The sequence below is a fragment of the Rhineura floridana genome, chromosome 1 (genome assembly GCF_030035675.1).
Source record: "Rhineura floridana isolate rRhiFlo1 chromosome 1, rRhiFlo1.hap2, whole genome shotgun sequence".
Lineage (NCBI taxonomy): Eukaryota > Metazoa > Chordata > Lepidosauria > Squamata > Rhineuridae > Rhineura > Rhineura floridana.
In genome coordinates, this window is record NC_084480.1 from 115937273 (window position 1) to 115957976 (window position 20704).

Consider the following 20704-nt stretch of genomic DNA (forward strand, 5'->3'; position numbering starts at 1 on the left):
TATGCATGCAGAAGGTCCTAGGTTAGATCCCGCACATGTCCAGGTAGGGCTGGGAATGTCCCTTGTCCGATATCCTGGACAGCCACATCCAGTCAATGTAGACAATACTGAACTAGATGGACTAATGCTCTGAGTCAGTATAAGGCAGTATAATTCATGTTCCTATGAACTGCTAAGACACTTGAAATTTCACTTGTTCACCACAGATAGCTTCACATTTATTAAACTAATTCTGCATTTAAACACAAAGGCAATAATAAAATATCTGTACACTACATCTGTTACAAATATAGAGAATATTTCAAGTGGTTGCACATACTGTAAGATTGGAATAACACATTCTAAACTGCTAGTGCATACAAGACAATAATTCAACACTGATTGTTTCCAGTTATATGTTATAGAGACTCTCTTTCTCTCTAAGCCCATGTAACATCTGAAAGTAATTAACGATACCAATAACTTATTTTTAATTATGTGGCACTGAGCTACCAGCTAATAGCTGAAGAAAACTCTCCAACCTTATTTTTCTGAGAAAAAGTGAATGTATATCTCATAGTTTTCTAATTGAGATTTGTTTTTTAAATTGCCTCTGTAATAAAGTAGCAACAGTTAAATATAGTCAGTAACCTTCTGCATTTTCCTGAAATAGTAGGAAACAGAAAACACCTGTGCTTTTAAGACAGATAAAATATATTCTGTTTCTATAATATTTGCTCTTTGTTTGGGGTTTTTTTTTACATCAAATGATTTGAAGTTATCGTAAGAACAAAGACAACATATTGCTGCAGGAAGAAAAACCAAATTTTTGCCATTTTAAATTTTCTATGGAAGTTACACACATTTGTTTTCCTAATTTGGCTGTAAATGTTGGAGTGTTATATTAAAGTCTAGTGCAGAACCAAATGTTCTCCAGTGAACATTTCCAGTGTGAAAAGGGTTTTGTTTGTTTTGTTTTTTGAGTAAGCAAAATGTTTCTTGAAAGACTTCTAAAAGCTTAATTTTGTCATCCTGATTCAGTGCTATTCATAGTCCCAACTGACTGCAGCTCTGGTGTAATATTTTACTTTAAAACTAGCCCTCCATAGTAACAGTAATGCCTACACACAGCTAATTGGTGGGGACTAACAAAGCTAATTCAGAATGAAGACAGTACTTCCTGAATATGCATTTCACACTCTGAAGTAGCTTCCTTTCCTTTCAAGAAAAACCACAGAGACAAATCTAATTAGCTACATCATGATTATTATTAGGAATAAAAAATGCTACTTTTCAGACAGAATACAACACTGTAGCCATTAAGGACTTGTGAAAAGGCTTGAAATGGAGCACTCCTACCACTGCCTAGATGTGAGATGTTTTGTGGGGAGGGGGCAGGAAGACTGTGGGTGACTTGAATTCATGTTGGGTGCTTTCCCTCTGCAGTCTCTCCCCCATGAAAAATAATGGCAAATATCCCACCCATCTCAAATCTTTGAAGGGTAGCACATATCATAGGTGGAAAAATGTTTCACAGAATGAGAACCTCCCCTGAAGTGGGTCAGCATGTAGCATGAACAAAGGTAGTGGGTAAAGGAACCCAGGGTGCTATAAGAGAGGCCTTGGAGGGTGAGTGACGTCAGTGAAGTGGGTAGCAAATGATTTGCAGGCTACAAGCGTAAAGACATGAGTAACAGTGCAATCCTACACATCTATTCAGAAGCCCCATTGAGTTTAACGTTACTTGCTCTCAGATATATGTATGTGTATAGAATTGCAGCCCAAGTCCATTAAACTTAAGACTTGGTTTAGGATTGTGCTGGCAGACACTTATTACCTGAGTCATGATTTATTACCTTTCTGATTCTCCCTCACCATTCTCTGGGTATGTGTGAATCAGCAGACCCTGTTCTAGGCTGTAATCTATGAATGTTCCTTGTTTACCTGCAGCATCTTGGAACTACTTTTGGGGTATTTCTTGCACTTTCACTTTCCAGACCTGTGGGCTATTCGGGTAGGTTTAATTCAAACTGAACATGCACAGTGCTAGAATACTAAACTTGAACAGTTCCACAGCTGAAAGTTGGGGGAGGATGCGCTAATCTTGGACAGTGGTTGGGATGAGGGACATTCCAGGACATTTGTTCAGCCCAACCACAGGAAAGTTCATGCCTCTTTACGGTATACTAATTTCCACATAAATAATCTGTGAAACAGAGCAGTAATTAAAAACAGCACTTGCTTCTAAGTACAGAGCGTACCAACTATTTGAAGTACACTCAGATTTACATCACATAAAAACAATAGGAACACACAGGCTTTAGCCAATCTTAATTTTCTAAAAACTCAGGCTAGATGTGCCCTTTGGGTTTTTATACTCCTAGCTGGTGATCAACTACATTCTCTTTGACTTGCATTCTAACACTACTATTGAATTTTGCAAATGTTCCCAATATTGCAGAATTTACAGGTTTGTAAGATAAACTACAACAATGCAAGCATCAGTTCATAGGGCTGGCAGGAACCAGAGAATAATAATCTAAAACAACCCATTCTCTTAAGATACCAACCTGCCTTGGTATTAACCCATATCATTAAGACTTCTAGGTATCACAAAGAGAAAGCAGATGTGAACAAGATGGCTGCTGGTGGTTATACAAATCAGCTATGATTCACTGTTGGAGTGGCTCAATGGCACAGCATATTGCGCTGTCCAAAGCAAGTTCAAAGGTTTAAACCCTGGAATCTCCAATGAAATGGACCCTAGACTGAAGCCTTGGAGAGCCACACTCAAGAGTTGGCAGTATAAGACTGGCTGGACCAACAGTCTGACTTAATATCAGACATTACACCTTAGACTGGGTGGGAAACCTGTAGCCCTCCAGAAGTTGTTGGATTCCAACATCCATCAGCCCCAGCCAGCAGAGCCAATGTTCAGGGATGACAGGAGTTGTAGTCCAGCAACATCTGGAAGCCACGGGTTCCTAACCCCTGTCTTAAAGCCTAAGCAAGTGAGGCAAACCCACATGCCTCAATGGCAAGAAAAAAACCCCCAAAACTCCAGGACCACAATCTCATCTCAGCTGCAGGAATATCCTTCTTACATCCAAATTAAGTCATAATGGGCAGAGCAATGGGCAGGCTTCATCATTGCTCTTACAGAGAATTTAAATGCAGCAAAGCAGTGAGAGAAGCCCCATATTTTCTGCAGCAATTGCATTGTAGGCTCCTAGGCACCTGTACAAGGACATTATGTATTTGGAGTAAAGAATGGAGCCACTCTGATAGACATATATGGCAGCTAACTGGTTGGGTGAAATGTCTAGTTCTTGAGATGGGTAACATTCCATGCAAGATCAAAGTGTCTGTTCCTTGATTCTGTCTGGAGTTCTGGAACTCAGCTGAGCCTCTGGTTCATTGTGGTCGCCTCAAATGTCAATTTGGAATATTATTACCTAGGCTGGTCAAATATTATAAGCCAGGCGCCAAAATTACACAATTAATTTCTTTAAAATAATTGCCTTTAAATTTGTCTTCTAAAATCAATGCAGTCCAGTTTCAATTTTTTTTCCTCTGCAACAATATATTGAATGCTATATTTTTATTTTTAAGCTAGAGTTCAGTATTACTACTTTCACCAATTACTATTAGGCGTGTGCTTTATATAGACAGTTTTTATATAGACAGGAGGCTTATTACACTCTTGGACCATGAAACAAAACCTGGGATGTGGCATTAAAGATGAGAGCTTTTGAGAATCAATGGCTCTCATTTAATTATGTGGGACAAAGTAAACAGATGCACCACTGAAAAGGGCAAAAGCTTGCCCTCACCAAAGTTCCTCAGAGGCAGTGCATTCCTATACTTTCTCTGAATAGTTATCATTCACTCCTATGGGGGAAAGTAAGACACTTGCTGCCATGAGAAAAACCTGGTCTGCACCTCTGATCCTGGCAATCTCAATGCCAGGAATCCCACAGGGAAGGGAGAGGGACTGCAGTGTGTCCCTGGGCTCTTTGCAAAGGCAGGCATTACCAACACACATATCCCATTCAGTGATCAACATTTTGCTACTAATTAATAAAGATCAGGAAGTGGTCATCCAGCCCTATGATTCTCATGAATATCCTGCATGTTTCTAACATCTGCCTTTTAAAAAGTGTTGCTCCCCAGCAATATTATGAGAGAAGAGTTTGTCTCTTCAAGTTTCACCACTGGGAACACGGCAAAACAACAGCAGTAAATTTAAGACTCACTGAATTTCACCTTTGAGAGGTTCCTCTGCTGTTGGAGGTCCTGACTGGCTAACTGATAATTTGGAAATTCAGTGCTGCCAAAACCAAAGATAACACATTTTCAGAATTTCAGAACAGAAATCCCTCAACAGTTGCACATCACATACTTCCTGATTACTGAAATTTCCTTTATATGGTTTCTCTTGTGTTGTTTCTTCCTATTGTGATTCTATTAGTGCAGCTCTCATGTTCTTCTGTCACTCTCCTACACTACAGAAACCTACCTCTGCAATTTGACAGGAAGAAAATATTTCTACTGTGTATAAAAATAAGGTCATTTGTTGCTTTTTTGTACTCATGATATAAAAGAATCTGGCAGCTATAGCAGCAAGAGAACTCTCCTTGCTGTGTGGAATGTGGAAAGACTAATTGTGCAGACCCAAATTTTTGAGGAGAGGGTTCAAGAGAGAACAGTTAGTGTCACAGTTCCTTTTGTCCTTTTGAGAATAGCTACAGCTTCTTCATGGGTAATTCCTTCTAAGCTCTGCCCGTTGACTGCAATGATCTGATCCCCTCTCTTCAGATGTCCATCTTCTGCTGCGGCTCCCTGAAACAACAAAGTAACCAAGTTCCAACTTGTGCCTACAACTAATCGCAGCACTATGTGGTGGTATCTTCTTATATAACAGTAAAAACAAAAAACAGAGCTGGGCTGATTGTTTCTGCTCCAATAATAAAATCACTAATAGGCAAAAAACCTTGTGGTTTAAGAATGTACCTATAGCCAACAGATATTTCTATCAAACTTTTAAAAGCAGGGAAATTGGGCAGCTATAGTGAATGCACCAGGGGAGCAGGAGATCTGACCTCCTCTCTTGAGATATTGTACTGTCCTACACATTTGTAAAAATTTATAAAAATGCAAACCCAATTTGGGTTGGTCTTTCACAGTCCAATCCACTCCCTGTGTAGCTTGGAAGAATTTGCTAACATGGAAGAGGGAAGAGCAGGTTTGATCATTTGTATGCTTTTTGAGTTCAGTGGGATCTATTCCTGTGCAATCATGCTAGGAGATGCCCTGTTCCACACACATAGCTTCAATCGGAGCAGCTGACTGTTAAACCACTCTGGCCACTGGAGCTCTGTCAGGGGAATAGGAGTCTCCTCATAGCACCCTTCACAAACTACACACCCCAGGCTTCCCCCCTTTACTGTCTCTTGTGAAAGCAAAGTCTGGTGGGGGTGTGGCCCCCTGATTAGCCAAGCCAAGCAGCTGTGAGTCTGGCTTTTAGAACACTGACAGTTGGTTCTTACTGAGCATGCCCAACATTATCATTGAGTTCAAGCCAAAATTTCTTAAATTAAATAAAAATCAGCCAGGCATTTTAAAAACCTTTAAACTGCAGAAGATGAAGGTCAGAGTATGGGGCAAGGTCAGTAATAGGATTACAGGTACTCTGTGAACATGGCTGATTTTTAATTAATTTCAACAGATTATGAGAACTCTGACTATTCTCTCTGACTGTTTTGTGTATTGCCATGAAAATTGAGAGGGTTGTTAAGCAAGCGTTTCTGAGTTCAGGACTATAAGTTTTGTAAGGATTTGTTTTGAAATGAGCTTATTTTCACTTTAACATTGCGGAATGCAAAAAATCCATGCTGACTATAATTAGAAGAGGTATAAAGGTTAGTATTCGGGGTTAGCTGACCCACTGAAATCAATACCTAATCTCTACGGGTCTACTCTGAGTATGACATAGTTGGTTATTATCTGCTCTATTTGCACATGCTGTCATTTTATTCTCCAATGTTAATTCTCTTTGGAGGCCCCAAGAATGGCACAAAGCACTTGATGTCATTCAAGGTTAGTGAAGCAAGGCCTCAACCCATTCAGGGTCAGAATGGAAAACTGCCTCTGTGTTCTCCCAGTCTCAGAAAGGAAAAGAAAGATGTGTGGAATAAATGCAAACTATTTCTCCTTAACGTAACTTTTGAATAAAAAGGACAAGTCGGTAGCAGGTGGTATGAACCACTTCTAGAAATATTAATAATTACCCCTTATGACTGTTCTTGGAGGCAAATTATGCACAACTCAAATCCGTGCCACCACTGATATCCCAGCTGACACAATCAAATTATCACTGAGGGGCATGCATGCACTTATCCCTTCTACATTTGGCTTTGAGTCTTCCCCTCTCTCTTCATTTTGCTTCAAAGCCAAGGAGCAGAGGGTGACTGCAATGGCATTCACCCTATGTGTGACTGTGAATGCCTAGATCATCTTCTGGTGACCATTTTGGAACATATATCTTTTAGGGGACAGATAACAGGTAATAAATAAATACAAAGTGTATATCTGTATTTGAAATGATAATTCTGAGTAGTGACAGTCATTTGATACTGGCACATACCTTTGCGAATACTGTCTTAACATAAATGGGTAGATCTCCATGAGGACTTCCATACCCGCCTACAATACTGAAGCCCAAGCCATCAGGTCCTCGATCCAGAGTGATGGTTTTATACTGTGGAGGTCTGTAACACAAGAAAAAAGTAGTTATTCTTTTATAGAAGTCTAGCAACTAAACTAGGAACAGGCAAATGTTTTGGCTTCAAGGGCCATATGCAGAGATGCCTGGGTTGTCTGGAACACAGGCCCAGTTTTGGAACCAAAACAGCCTTGGTGGCCCTGATTGATGTCCTTTATCGGGAGAGATAGGAACAATGTGACGCTGATGGTTCTCCTTGGCCTCTTAGCAGCTTTTGACACCACTGACTATGGTATGCTTCTAGAGCGACTGAGGGATGTGGGAGCTAGAAGCACTGTATAACAGTGGCTCCTCTGCTCTCTGCAGAGCTGCTACTAGAAAGAAGGACAAGCAGATTGTTGCTTGGCTCCATGGCTTCTGGCCTGCGGGGTCCCATAAGGGTCCATTCTGTCCACGATGCTACTTAACATCTATATGAAACCATTGGGAGCTGTAATCCGAGGATTTGGAGCATAATGTCATCAGTACATTGATGAATCCATTCCATCTGAATCAGGAGAGGCTGTGTAGGTGTTAGACAAGTGTCTGGAGGCACTGATGGGTTAGATGAGGGCCAATAAACTGAGGCCGAAACCTGATGAGACAGAAGTGCTGTGGATGGGTGGTTCAGAAATTAGGTGTATGATCTGATCTGGGAGGGGTTGTAGTCCCCCTGAAGGAAGAGATTCATAGTCTGGGAGTACTCCTGGATGCCATCGTGTCACTAAAGTCCCAAGTGGCTTCTGTGCTTAGGAGCGCTTATGCCCACTTTAGGCTGTCTCACCAGCTATGGCTATTCCTGAACTGGAATAGCCTGGATTCCGTTGTCCATGTTCTGGTGATTTCCTGTTTGGCTACTGTAATGCACTGTATGTGGGGCTGCCCTCGAAGATGTTCTGGAGGCTTCAGCTAGTGGAGAAAGCAGCTGCTAGGCTGGTAAGTGGGGCAGTCTGATGGGGCCACAGACCACTATTCCTAAAAGTGCTGCACTGGCTGCCAGTGAGCTACAGGGGCCAATTAAAGATGTTAGTACTAGCATATAAAGCCTTAAATGGCTTGGGATCCAAGAACTTAAAAGAGCAGCTTCCCCAGTATCAACCATCTCAGAGCCTACAATCAGCAGGCGGGGCCTTGTTGGTAGTGCTGACACTGAGCCCTGCCCAGTTGGTACTGACTCATGACAGGGCCTTTTCCATGGTGTCTCCCTGTTTGTGAAATGCCTTCCCCAGTCTGTCTTCATTGTTATGGACTTTTAGGAGGAATTTGTAAATATTCATGTTTCCCAGGCATTTGATGGCCGAAGGGGGCTGTTCCTTGCAACCCAGAGATCACTGGATGAAAGAATGTTTTGAACTGTGTTTTATAGTGATTTTAACTGTTTTCAGAATGCTTTTTTAATTGTTTTGTTGATGTGTTTGCCAACCTGGGCTCATTTGGGATATACAAAAACAAATGCTAATAGGCAGGACCAAATCTGGCAGTGGGCAGGGCTAATATCCCCCTCCTTTTACTTTTCTATAGACACAACCACACACACACACAAAGGCTTACAACCTTTCCCCTTCTCTCACCCACCCCCTTCACCCCCCACTCATTCACTCCCTCTCTCACACACACATTTTTACTACTGCCACCACAACCACTCCAGCTGTATCAAGATTACTGGAGCTTTGAGGGTTTAACCTTCCCTGCTCCTCCAGTGATCCTGATGCATCCAAGATCATAGCAATCTCCGGTAATACTGATGCATCCAGGATCGCTGCTCCTGTGATACTTAGCACGGCAGGAACAGCAATCATTTCCCAGCAGCTGGGAAAAGTGGGTGGAAGTCTCTGAGGCTTGGTGGGCTGCACAGAGAGCAGCTAAAAATCATGGGTTGTCCACATGTGCTCTAAGTGCTCTTGATTACTCTCTCCATCTCTCTCTCACGCACACACATACACACAGAAAGTGCATTGGTGCCTTTTAATTCTGATGCATTTTGGCATGGACTCCTATTACTGTTTCAGGTCCTGATCCAGCAAGGCAAATCTTATGTTTTTGCATAGCTAGAGCTATGTATGGTCACTATTATTTCTGTCAGATCCCGTCAACTTTGGCAAACCCTGCCAAAGACTTTCCTACATCAAATGGTACATTCTTATCACATTCATGAAAGGCACAGAACTTGAAGCAACCTTCCTCCTGCCCCCATTTCATAGGTCTAGCGCTGTCACAATTTGAAAATTGGCAGGTCTTCCAGGAAATTATCCAGTGTAATTGAAGACATCCAAGTAGAAGCTGCAGAAAGGGGACTGACAATCTCAAGCCATAAATTCAACCACACTCCTCCACATTCACATGAATCTAATGTGCCAAAGAGTTTTTGAACAGCTACAGGGTGTTGGGATTCAAGTGTACAATAGGTTGACCTGGTGCTCTGAAGACGATGTTAATTTTAAGACTCTACTTTTTAAAAGTTTTCTTATTGTAGTATTAACAGCAACCAAATGCAAACAGATGCAAGTTAAAACATCAGCCTCAGTATAGGCACTCACCCTAAATCATCTTGAAAGATGCTGCTTGATGTTAGTCCAGCAAATGAAAGATTAGAAGATGGTGGATCCTGCTGCTGGCTAGTTATGACACTGACATCTCCACCAGCTACGACCTGCAGGTTCATTTTTATCATATATGAAATGAGTATACAAATTTTCATATGAAAGAGCATGCAAAGAAGAGCACCATAGTCCTGCAGATGTTGCATATAGGTGAGGAGTTGGAGAAGGTCAAGATATGTGGGTGTGTTTACCTGCTCTTTTCTTACTTTTTTTTTTTGTAACATCCAAAGGACTGACTTGTGCACACTCCTTACAGGGAGACACATGAGGAGATTGAGCATGTCACTGAGAGAAGTGTGCAAGTCTCCACTTCAGGTGTTGATCAAGATCTTTTACATGTACATGCAAGTATACTTCAAGATGGGGAGGAAATATGAAACATTTCCTAGGTGGTTTACAAACCCAGTAGCACTATTACTGTTTCTGGCTTGAGACCCAGACATATAGTTCCTTGCTCTGGACAACAACAGGGGTGCTCCTGTGAGAATGGGCAGGATTTTGTAGCAGGAAATCGGCTAAACTGCATGGCGTAACATCAGCTACACTCCTGCAGCTTCTGTGTCCTCATTGCTTATTCACCAAATGCACCCAGAACGCTGTATACTGTTAGATGTCACTAGGTTCTTTTATGCCTTTCACCCCATCTCATCCTACCAAATGCTCCTAGTTATTGTTTTCTTTTATTCATACATTCTTGTTCAGAGATAGATTTGCACCTGCAGTTCTCTGAGAATTGTGAGAGAACTCCTCTTTTAGGGTACAGAAATGCATGACCCACAAACAGGGGGTCAGAGTGTGTGTGTGTGTCATCTTCCTACCAACACTGATTTTCATTTCCTGTTTGACCCTGCACATGTTATCAGGTTGTCTGTAACCTTTCGTTTGTTAAATGTATTCAAGGCCTTTACAAGTTTATTTATTATTTATTTATTTATTATTTCAATTTATATACCGCCCTTAGCAGAATAGCTCTCAGGGCGGTGAACAAACAAGATAAAATACAATATATCATAGTAAAAAATCACAAAAACATGTACAAACAAACAACAGAAAGCACAACAAAAACGAAATACAACACAAATTAAGAAGGATACATGTTAAAAGTAGAAAGATTAAGAAAATTAAAAGATTAAAATGCCTGGGAGCATAAAAAGGTCTTTACCTGGCGCCGGAAAGATAGAAGTGTAGGCGCCAGGCGTACCTCTTCGGGGAGGCTGTTCCACAACCCAGGGGCCACCACAGAAAAGGCCCTAGATCTAGTAACCACCCTCCGGGCTTCCCGATGAGCTGGTACCCGGAGGAGGGCCTTAGATTCTGAACGAAGTGAACGGGTAGGTTCATAGCGAGAGAGGCGTTCCACAAAGTATCTCCAACTTAACATTGTTTTGGTGCCCCCCCAAAAAAACATTTTTTAAAAAAACACTTGAAACACAGCTCTAGTTTAAGATTTTCACAAAGGCTGCAAACAGGAAGAATGAGTTTCCATTGAGCTTGATGCTAGAAGTTGTGAATCTAATCAGAACAGGTTGAGTTCTTTTCCACAGCAGGCTCTACCCAATTATGGCTTACAGGCATGACAAAATGAAACTACATGGGCTTCCATGGTTCGGAAAGAAGTATCTGTGCTTTGAAAGGTGTTTTGAAATACTTACTGCACCTCATCACGCAGTGGAATGGGCATATGCCTTTCCCTTTAAAACAGACTTACCTGTTCAACCATGTGATCAGCTGCAAAACACTTTAGTTACACTCACCATCCTCCCCTGTGCATTCCATTGCCTATAATTGCAGCCCAAAGCTAAATCTAGATACACACTGATTACAAACCTCTTACTATTTAGCTGAAAAAAGTAAAACAAAGCATTGTGGCCACTAACCATTCATCAAAAGGTATAAACCATTACATGAACAAAATATGTAAAAAAAATTACAGCCACTGAAAGCTAAATTCTCTTCAGAACCTTGTAGGCCATAATTTCCATCACTGAAAACAAAGTCTGAATCTATGTTCTGAACCGCTCTTGCAGGCAATCTTTCTTTTTCGTTAGTTTGTTTTACCTGTATTTCAATAGTGCCCGAAGCATTTTTTAGCAAACTGACAGCCTGGGAATGAGTCATGCCTTCAGTAGATGTTCCACAAATGCTAACAATCCTATCCCCTACCTGGAATATAAGAGAGGGTGATGGGAAAAGAGAAGAGACATTAATAGTATCAAGTCAGCCATTTCAAAGACACTGGGTAAGGAGGACTTTTAGCAACCTTCCTCCCATTACAATACAGGTTTGAGATCACTTCCTTAGGTGGTGCAAATCATCATAGCTCCATTTTCTGTATTGCCAAGTGCTTGCTAAATGATTGCAGCTCAGAAAACTACTGTATGCCTGTACCATTCAAAAATAAGGTCTTGAAAGATTGCTCTGACGGTGGCTGCTCTTCCCTCATCTTCTTCCTGCCAACTACGAAGGCAGATGGGAAATTTCTCTCAGTAACTCTTTCTTTTCTCTGGCATGAGCTGAACCTGTTGAGTGTATGTGATTATAGTGGAAGCTCTTGTTGTATTGGGGACATGGGGCAAGGGGCAAATGAATACTTCAGCCACTCTCCAGCCTCTGCTGCTTGTAGGAATAATAGAAAAACCCTCCTCCTTCCTTCAGGATGAAAAACAGACAAGGAGGGGAGCCTTTAAGAGGTCATTCAGTAAGAGTATAATGTATGATGTGGCCATGAGCCAAGTGTTTGTGGATGCACAGAGTAATCCCTGAGATTCTTCCCTTCCTTGGTGGCAGGAGGGGCCCATATAAGAGTCTGCATCATGAAAAATTGCTGTTACCAAACAAATGCCCAACAGTGCAAAGGGCACTTGAGGCAACCCTGCCCCCCCCCCCGCTCCTGAATACAGCCTTCCAAAGCAGTCTTTATACAAACCAAATACAGGACAGCAGGTGGTGTATGTGAGCAAAATCAACAAAATTGATTCTGCCACACCCCCTGCTTGTGAGGGTGTGGCAAAATCAGGCTGGAGAGCCTGCTTGAGTTGGGCTGTGCCCATCTCTAGTCTGCTTGCACCAATTTCAGTAGGTTTAAATTCTCACCCCACATTTGTTCATTTTCAACACAACTGCACTGTGTTGCATTGAAGACCATCCCTTCCAAGATGTGTTCTGTAACCGGAAACTATTTTCAGGGTAGCAAGGGGTCAGGAAAAAATCCTGCCCTCTTCCTTTGATGTGAATTATGTGAGCTATTCCCATTTCTGCAATCCTCTCAAGTTTTCCAGACATTTTGTTGGACCCACTGACACCTTGACCCCAAGAAAGCCAATATTTAATTATTATGCACAAATACGTAAACAGAGTAAGTTTCACCGACATGCTAAAAAATCATTTTATGTAATTAACACGCAGGTAAAAATAACCTATAATCTACACACATGATCTATATAAGCTAGAACATTTTATTATCAAGGTTTTTAACTCTTTTCTTACCCTCAATTTCTGAGTTTGAGCTGCAACTCCATTTGGATGCATCATGGCTATAAAAATTGGAACATCTCCAAGAGGACTTCCTACTCCACCGGCAATGCTAACTCCCAAGGAATCTGAAGGGCCCTGTTGCACATTATGTGAACAACCACAACAAAAGAAAAGCTGTCATGTTCAATGCTCAAATCATTTTGTACAAGTTCTAAGGCAGGGGTGAGGAACCTGTGGCCCTTCAGATGTTGTTGGATCTAACACCCATCATCCCTAGCCAGCATGGCCATTCCTGTTCTAAATTGTGACTGAGGAACTTAAGTGGATAATAGGCTCATGGTTGTAGCATACCCCTTCCCCTATAAAAAAAAATGCATTATATGCAAAATCTTATAATTGTGTCTCTTAAGGCAGGTGACAATAGTGACACCTAGAATTACCAGTCACATCTAAGATGGGTTATATTTAGGCACTGGTTCAAAGCTATTCTGTTTGTACTGGAACAGAATCTAGTACTCAAATCTAGTTTACAAACCAAGACAACATTCTTACTATCCTCTAAGTGCCCACACTCTGTGTAGAAACACTATACGTGGGTAACTGAGAAAACAGATCATGGAGAAGCGATGACACCCAACCATTAAGGTGTTTGAAATAATGCCCATGGCATTTATGTCCAGTGATGGAAATCCATTTACAGGATGGACATCCCAGTCTTCAAAACATTTTCTCCTTTGAGACCTCCGTGGAAATACTCATGCAATGAACCCTCAAAATAGCCCTCTTGATTGTGTGGGTTGTCAACTGCACAACATCTGGCTTGTTTCACCACATATTAGTATTTAAAATTCATAGTGGCCTAATCCTGTGTAACCCATCCATTCAACACCAGAAAAGGAAAGGCTAGAGTGTAAATAAACATAGCCCCATTTATCAGTGCACTGTTAACTGCAATACTAGCACGGTTTTTATTGTGTAAGTTACAATGCTACAGCTATATAAATAAAACCATGCTCCCTCTAGTGCTTTTTTGCACAAGCAACGTTCAATTAAGTGAGAACATATAAAACCTAGTTTTGCTTCACAATCTTTGTTGGAACAAGTCAAATGGGTCCTTCTATTAAGACTAATAGTTTAAAAAACTAGTTCTAATTTTAAACAATTAATTGGTCTAAACAAAGTTATTTCCCTACTCAATATCTTTCAAGTTAAAAATAGCATTTTAGAGCAGTTTTAGAAAAGTAAACACAATTTTGCAGTGAATTTTATTTTTTAAAGAATACTTGTAGTAGAGTAACTTTCGTAGCAAAACTTGCTGAATGTCATACCAAGGAACAGTACTAAAAACATGAAGAAAATGAGGGAGAATAGGATATCACTGCCAGTGTCTATGTATTGTATCAGAAAATAGCCCCTGCTTCTTGTCCTATCTATTGGGTTCAGTACACAAGAGATTAAATGACAGGAAAGTAGATGCAGATTAAGCATTTGGGAGTCTTCCTAGTTATATGAGGAGCTGCAGCAACAGAGCAAGCCAAATAGGGAGGCTGTGACATTTCATTTCTTCAAGTATTTTAGAGTTATACTAGCAATCATCTGCTTGGGATGCATTTTTGCTATAGTAATTCCATTTTAGGGAAGAGGGCTGGAGTGGATGACCAGTAGCATGTTTTATTTAAATCATGAGTATAAAGCTAATTTTGAAAGTGTGCCTGATAATCTGGATGCTGAAGATTGTATCAGGCAGTCACAACATAGCCAAGTAAAAAATGATCCAGTTAAGGGCCAAGCAAGATTATTAATGAAATGTATGATTGCATTTCACATCTGTTTTAATTTTAAGAATGTAATAAATGTAATACCACTTTTATTTTTTTAAAGAAATTAATAGCAGTATGAGGGATCTTTGACCAGGACACACTGTGATCCCGATTATGAAGAACTGTCTACATCTGAACAAACTTGCCTGGGCTTAAGATCAGACTTAGAGGCCCTGCTTTCAGCTGTGCCATCAATTAGACAGGGGCAATAAGGACAGGGCATTTTTGATGGTGGCCTCATATGCCAATGGTAAAGATGTTGAACCACCACCAACAGAACAAGTGCAGTGCACATGATCGCCTGCTTTACAGCAGCTAAGGGATTAGGAAGTGCAACTGAGTCACTGCAGAACAGCAGATTACCTCTTTATTCCTGCCAGCCCCTGAACAATCACTCTTGTAACTGAGCTGACAACATCCTTGGAAATAAACCAGCACAATTTGCTAGCCACAGGCACCTAGGCATAAAAGGAACCTACACAAACCTTATAAAGCTTTCCTACTGGATCGTTTAGAGGCAATTCATCTCCCCCTACCCCTTGAAGTCCTTCTGGAAACCCATATTTTCCAGGTATTCTTTGGTTAATCCTCTTAACAGTATATGCAGGACTTTTTATGTGATAGTACTCATTGGTACCAAGTGCCAGCACCTCTTTTTGGGCTGCCCATGGCAACCATTAATGTTACCTTTAACATTAAGTAGTTGATGGCTGCAACTGGTATACTGTCTAGTAGCTTGTTGTCTGCAAGGAATTTGCATTGCTGTAAACATATTACACCTCTTCTGTATGAGCTTGACTTGCTGCTCTATTAGCCACTGTATTCAGCTCAAGAATTTTAATGTCAGCATCTAAAGGCCCAGATGGTATGGGGCCACATTATCTGAGCAGCTGCGTCTTCCTGCATGTTTCATAGCAACTGGGTTGCAAAATAGGCATTCTTGTCAGTTAAAGTTTCCACAGTGGAACAGGTAGAGAATCACTTGTCCAGTTTTATTCTTCTTCATGTTTTGCGTGTTTTCAAATATTTATCTAAACGTTAACCCTGTAGTTTAAAATGAAATTTGAACTCAGCTCTTGTTCTTACTTTTTGTTATGTTCCTGTTAGTAAGTTCAATGTTTTTATGTTTTGAAATGAACTTAATATTTCTGACAAAGACCAGGGACATGAACAGCTTTGCAAATAGTTGTGCATGCTCAAGGGGGCTTTGGACTTGTGTTTCTTCCACCTGCCACATGGCAAATTGTTTTTGAATCTGAAGGTGCTTACAAAGGCAGCTTATAACATGGCACAGAATAATGTCATAGAAGGCAGGTGCATGAGGTTCTTTTTATGTGAAAAAACAAGCAAAGCAACTCTGCCCATTGGGTGCATTTAAGCTTTTCAGATTGCCAACAGTAGCTCTTTAGCTTGTAACCAACAGCACTATGTAAGTTAATCATGCAAATGAAGGTATGTTTGTAATATAACAGATTCATGTTAAAGGGACAAAACATTTTGAAGATTCAGATTCTGCAATTCTCAAGTAAATAAATTATTGCTATGTTTTCAAAAAAATATTGACAAATTAGGTAGAGAAGTGATTTTTAAAACTGCAAGCCTAATTTTCTTTCCTTGGATAATGTGAATTTGTGTTATACAAATACAAAAATGTGTGAGATGTGAATGGATTTTTAAGAAATCACTTATAAAATACAATCTAATATTGATGATTCAAGTCAATATTCAGTTGTCTCTAGTTTTATACCAGATTCTGGGTTCTACTTACCTTTTTGATTTCAACTGTTCTTAATCCTTGTATTTCAGATGCCACTGTTAAAAAGACAGAACTATTATTATTGGAGTTTCCATTCCAAATCATCATTTTTCATGCAGGTCAAACAATTTATTTTTATACACTGAAAAAGTTACATTGTTTTTAAAGCAGTTTAAGAAATTTGGTAGCACTAGAATAAATGTTTTCAGGTTTGTTTACTTAAAGGCACAAAAACAGATATTCACCCCTTTCTCTTTCCTTTATGACATTTGTATGGTAATCAAGCTACTACTCACAGATCAGGGTTGTGTGCCACAGTGGCAATGGGGAACTTGCTCAATTGCTGCACAGAAATAACTGACACTGGATTATCCAGAATGGGGTGGGCTCTGTGTTTTGCAGCAGATCTGCAAGGTTTTCTGACTCCCAATTGTTTAGCAATAGTAACAAGAAAGAGACCTTCCCTCATTACAGTAGAGCCCCACTCATACAGCGGGTTACGTTCCAGACCCCCGCTGTAAAGCGGAACCCATTGACTAACATTGACCAAAATGGCGCCCGACGGCAAAAAAACACCGTAAAAGCGGAACAAGCGCTGTAAGAGCGGGGCCTTTCTGCAATTGGCAACTGCTGCATTAGCAGAACGCTGTAAAGCAAAGCGCTGTAAAGTGGGACCCTACTGTACACTGGTAAAACGAAAAAAAGGGGGGGCAGAAGATAGTCAGGAGCAGATTTTTGTGTGTGGAAGGACCATGAGCTCCATTCAGTTCTGGTACTTAAAAACAAATTCCTGGACTCATAATTATTTAATTCTGTGCCTACTGCATCAGTCTCCAATTGGTAGATCTTAGAGTTCTAATAAAAATACAGGTCCCATAAGACTTAAATCTGCCAGTCCCTGGTTTAGACAATTCATTCATAGTGGGCAATTTCAATCAATGGGGCTAGGAGCTCAAGAGCACACTTGTTCATTTTGGAAGTCATTTAAAATCACCTGTCATGAAAATCACCTTCAGCACAAAATCTTTTTTTAATTTATAATTTTAATTGATAACATAGTTCATAGATTGTTAATCTGCCCCCAGTACTGCATAAGGATCTAGAGAGACCTGCACTTTTAAGTTTCAGTAAATCTGTTGTCTTCTTATATATATGTATATACACACACACACACAATCCCAGATTCTTCATAACTAATCTGGTATCAATGGAGCATCGCTATTGTTCAATTTATAAATAATGGAAATTCTTGCTGCTGTTAAAAGGTGAATAATCATTTCTTGATCTTGTAATGGAACTACTGGACTTTAAATATATAAATAGCTCCATGATGGGATCTAATGGCATGTCATACCATGACATTTCCTGTATATGCTCAAGAATCAACTCCCAACACTTTTTTAAATCTTAGATCATGTCCAAAATACATGCCATACACAACACAAAATCTTGTACAAATGTTGGGAGCATAATGTTTATTTAACAGCACAGAAAAAAGTGAGCAAATATTAGTTAAAGGTAATACTTACAGGAATTCTTCTTCAGAGTGTTTAAATAACTTTCAGATGGGTTGGATCCAGAACCTGGAAAACTGAATGATGACAGGCTGCCACTTCCCTCACTGACCTTAAAGAGTTACATCATTGAGGGTTACTCCAATTCCTTGAATCCAGTTTTTTTTCTACATTAACACTGCCATGTCTGGATGATCAAATCTTGATTTAGTAAGCCAAAACATCAGTGAACTTCATGTAACCACTTCAATCCTCCCTTCCTACAACCCAGCATATGAAGCCAAGGTTTAAAGTTGATTTAGCATCCCGAACTTGTTTGGAAACCATGAAACATAGTTTCCCAGTTAGGACACACAGCATTAGGTGCTCGTATACACTTAACACTGTTAAAATTTATAAGATCTTCCATGATACAGAAAGACAGGGAATTACTAAATTTATGCTTAAATCACCCAAATTCACAAACTATTTGGGGAGTTAAAATTGAAGCCACAGATATCATATAACGATACAAGAATTTAATTTAATAGATTCACATAAAAGCCTAAGAGCAAAGATGTCCCAACACTCCGAATATTTAGATCATTTGTCCCTTTTAAATTGCCGAACTGCTCCCTAGTATTGGCGATTTAAGCAAGATCACACCTGTTCCTCTTACCTTCTTCAGACACTACCTGTACCCCTTAGACATGCATTTACGGCAATTCGTTTTTTTACTCTCCCCAACTCAGAAAGAGAGGGAAGAATATTTAACATCCCTAAGGATCAAAGAAAATGTATTTGCAGTTTTAATGGAGCAGAGGACCTTCCACACTTAATTTTAAATTGTCCAATATATCGGATTCCTTCAGCAAAATTGCTACGGAAGTGGTTAGATATCGGCAGGACAAGTATGGAAGCAGACAAAATATGCCTCCTACTCTCCGATTCAAACCCCGAGATTACTCATAATGTTTCTCTCTTTGCATTAGCGGTTCAAAAATTAAGAGTCAAATTTGCCTCAGAATTACAAACAAGATAGCTGCCTTTATTGAATTCTTATTGGATTGTCATCATGCGAGAGCTTTCTAGATTTTGGCACAATTTAACGCTTTTAAATTCTACATAATTTTAACATTGTTTTAACTACTAATATATACTATATGTATGGTATTGTATCTTGTGTTGGCCTATGGCCCTACAATAAACTTGAAACTTGAACTTGAGTTAGGACACAGCAGGAAACTACAGTTAACTGTGGATTCCTAGATGGTTCACACAGAGGAAGGAGTGAAGTCGCTGCATGTAGCTTGCTCATATCTTGGCTTATTGAGATTTTATCATCCAAATTCAACTACTGTCTCATATTTCTGTCATATTCCATAAATAATATTTCACTTGGACCATGTCTGCCAGTTGTGCTCAAAGACGTGATATCTATGGGAATAGAAGTATTTATTTATTTATTATTTGATTTATATCCCGCCCTTCCTCCCAGCAGAAGCCCAGTACTAATAATTTTGGCACGTTTATTAGTTTGCAGAATATTAGGGCAGTCAGAGTAAGAGCTTGGCAGATTGTCTGATCTCGTCAGTAGAAGGAAGCACTTTTTTTGGGGGGGGGGGAAAGAGCCGAAACTCTGTGAGTTATTGCATGCTTCTCTACTCAGTCAGAGTTCTCAGCAGCTTTCTTGAATGGAGACGTAGCAAAGTCATTCAGAGAGAAAAGACAATGATCAGTTCTGTCCCTTAGGCAGACCAATCAATCAGGCATGTAGATCTTCACTATGGCTGCCAACAGTGAGAAGAGGCATCAGCAACAGAATATTCCTGCATACAGAATGTTGTACATAGGAGGGGAATAGAAAGAATGGGACAGGGGACTAGATTGTACCCCATAAGTTCAGTTGTGACAGCAAAAATCATACAGATAAATGTCAATTGAATTTTCAATACATTTGTAGATGTACCTTGCCTTCCACAGCCTTGTGACTAGGGCTGTACTACATAGCAGCTTTAAGGATCTAAGTTCTTTTTTAAAAAATAGCGAGAATAAACCCAGTATGAAAATGCTTTTTATGTACTTGCCTTGGGTTTTATTCGTCTCTGATAAGGCTCTATAGAAAAATCACTGCCACTGCGAAATAAATTCCTTTTTATTTGCTTATATAATTTAACAATGCTTGTGATGGTTCCAAATGAAGCCAATGCAAGCAGTTACAAACCTGGCTGCTCTGAGACGTTCTCCTCTCCGAATGGAATGGGCCTGCCTTTATTCGTCCAACTTCTAGTCTGACTGTACCTAATGAGCACTAGAGAGCAGGCATTATTTGTAAGACACAGATTCCTTAACCCAGGGTATAATGATTTAAAGGCATATCTCAGTTAAAGGAAGTTCAAGGGCCATTTCACACAATTTTAATCAGGCTATTACTGTCCTCAATTGTGTGATAAGCCAATGCTGGGGATTGCACGAACCTGATCTACAATCATGAATGAACACATAGATTTCACATTGTCCATACCTGCCAGTTGGTTCAAGGAGATAGAGAGATCTTTATGGAAGCAAGCTGATAACAAGGACAGGACATCCGCTGTATTTCAACTATGCCTCATTAACAAACTACCGTTTGAACAACAGACACAACAAAATTACAGATGTACTGCTTTAAATGGAAAAAGCTCTTCTCTAACTACAGAATCTAACAGGGCATATGAGAAAAATCACTGCAGTGCCAAAATACACAAAGACTGAATATGTGTTCACCAAGTAAAGAATCGGATTCAAAACCTGTTTTAGAAAATCTAGCCAAACCACCT

The 20704-nt window shown here is 40.0% G+C and overlaps 1 protein-coding gene across 33 annotated transcripts in view; it reads right to left on the reverse strand.

The window, feature by feature from the left end:
• Window positions 1-205: 205 nt before the first annotated feature.
• MPDZ (multiple PDZ domain crumbs cell polarity complex component) overlaps window positions 206-20704 on the reverse strand; it is a 179347-nt gene continuing 158848 nt past the window's right edge. For 27 of the 33 annotated variants that reach the window (XM_061629886.1, XM_061629896.1, XM_061629870.1 and 24 more), the window contains 8 exons: window positions 20110-20196; window positions 17922-18018; window positions 16405-16448; window positions 12829-12951; window positions 11401-11505; window positions 9280-9392; window positions 6626-6749; window positions 206-4821 (listed from right to left, as the gene is read on the reverse strand). In XM_061629886.1, the coding sequence (XP_061485870.1) occupies window positions 4675-4821; window positions 6626-6749; window positions 9280-9392; window positions 11401-11505; window positions 12829-12951; window positions 16405-16448; window positions 17922-18018; window positions 20110-20196 (840 nt within the window). In that variant the 3' untranslated portion in view covers window positions 206-4674. Of the gene's footprint in view, window positions 4822-6625; window positions 6750-9279; window positions 9393-11400; window positions 11506-12828; window positions 12952-16404; window positions 16449-17921; window positions 18019-20109; window positions 20197-20704 lie in introns of those variants that run through there. The other 6 variants (XM_061629991.1, XM_061629965.1, XM_061629921.1 and 3 more) reach the window with 2 other exon arrangements.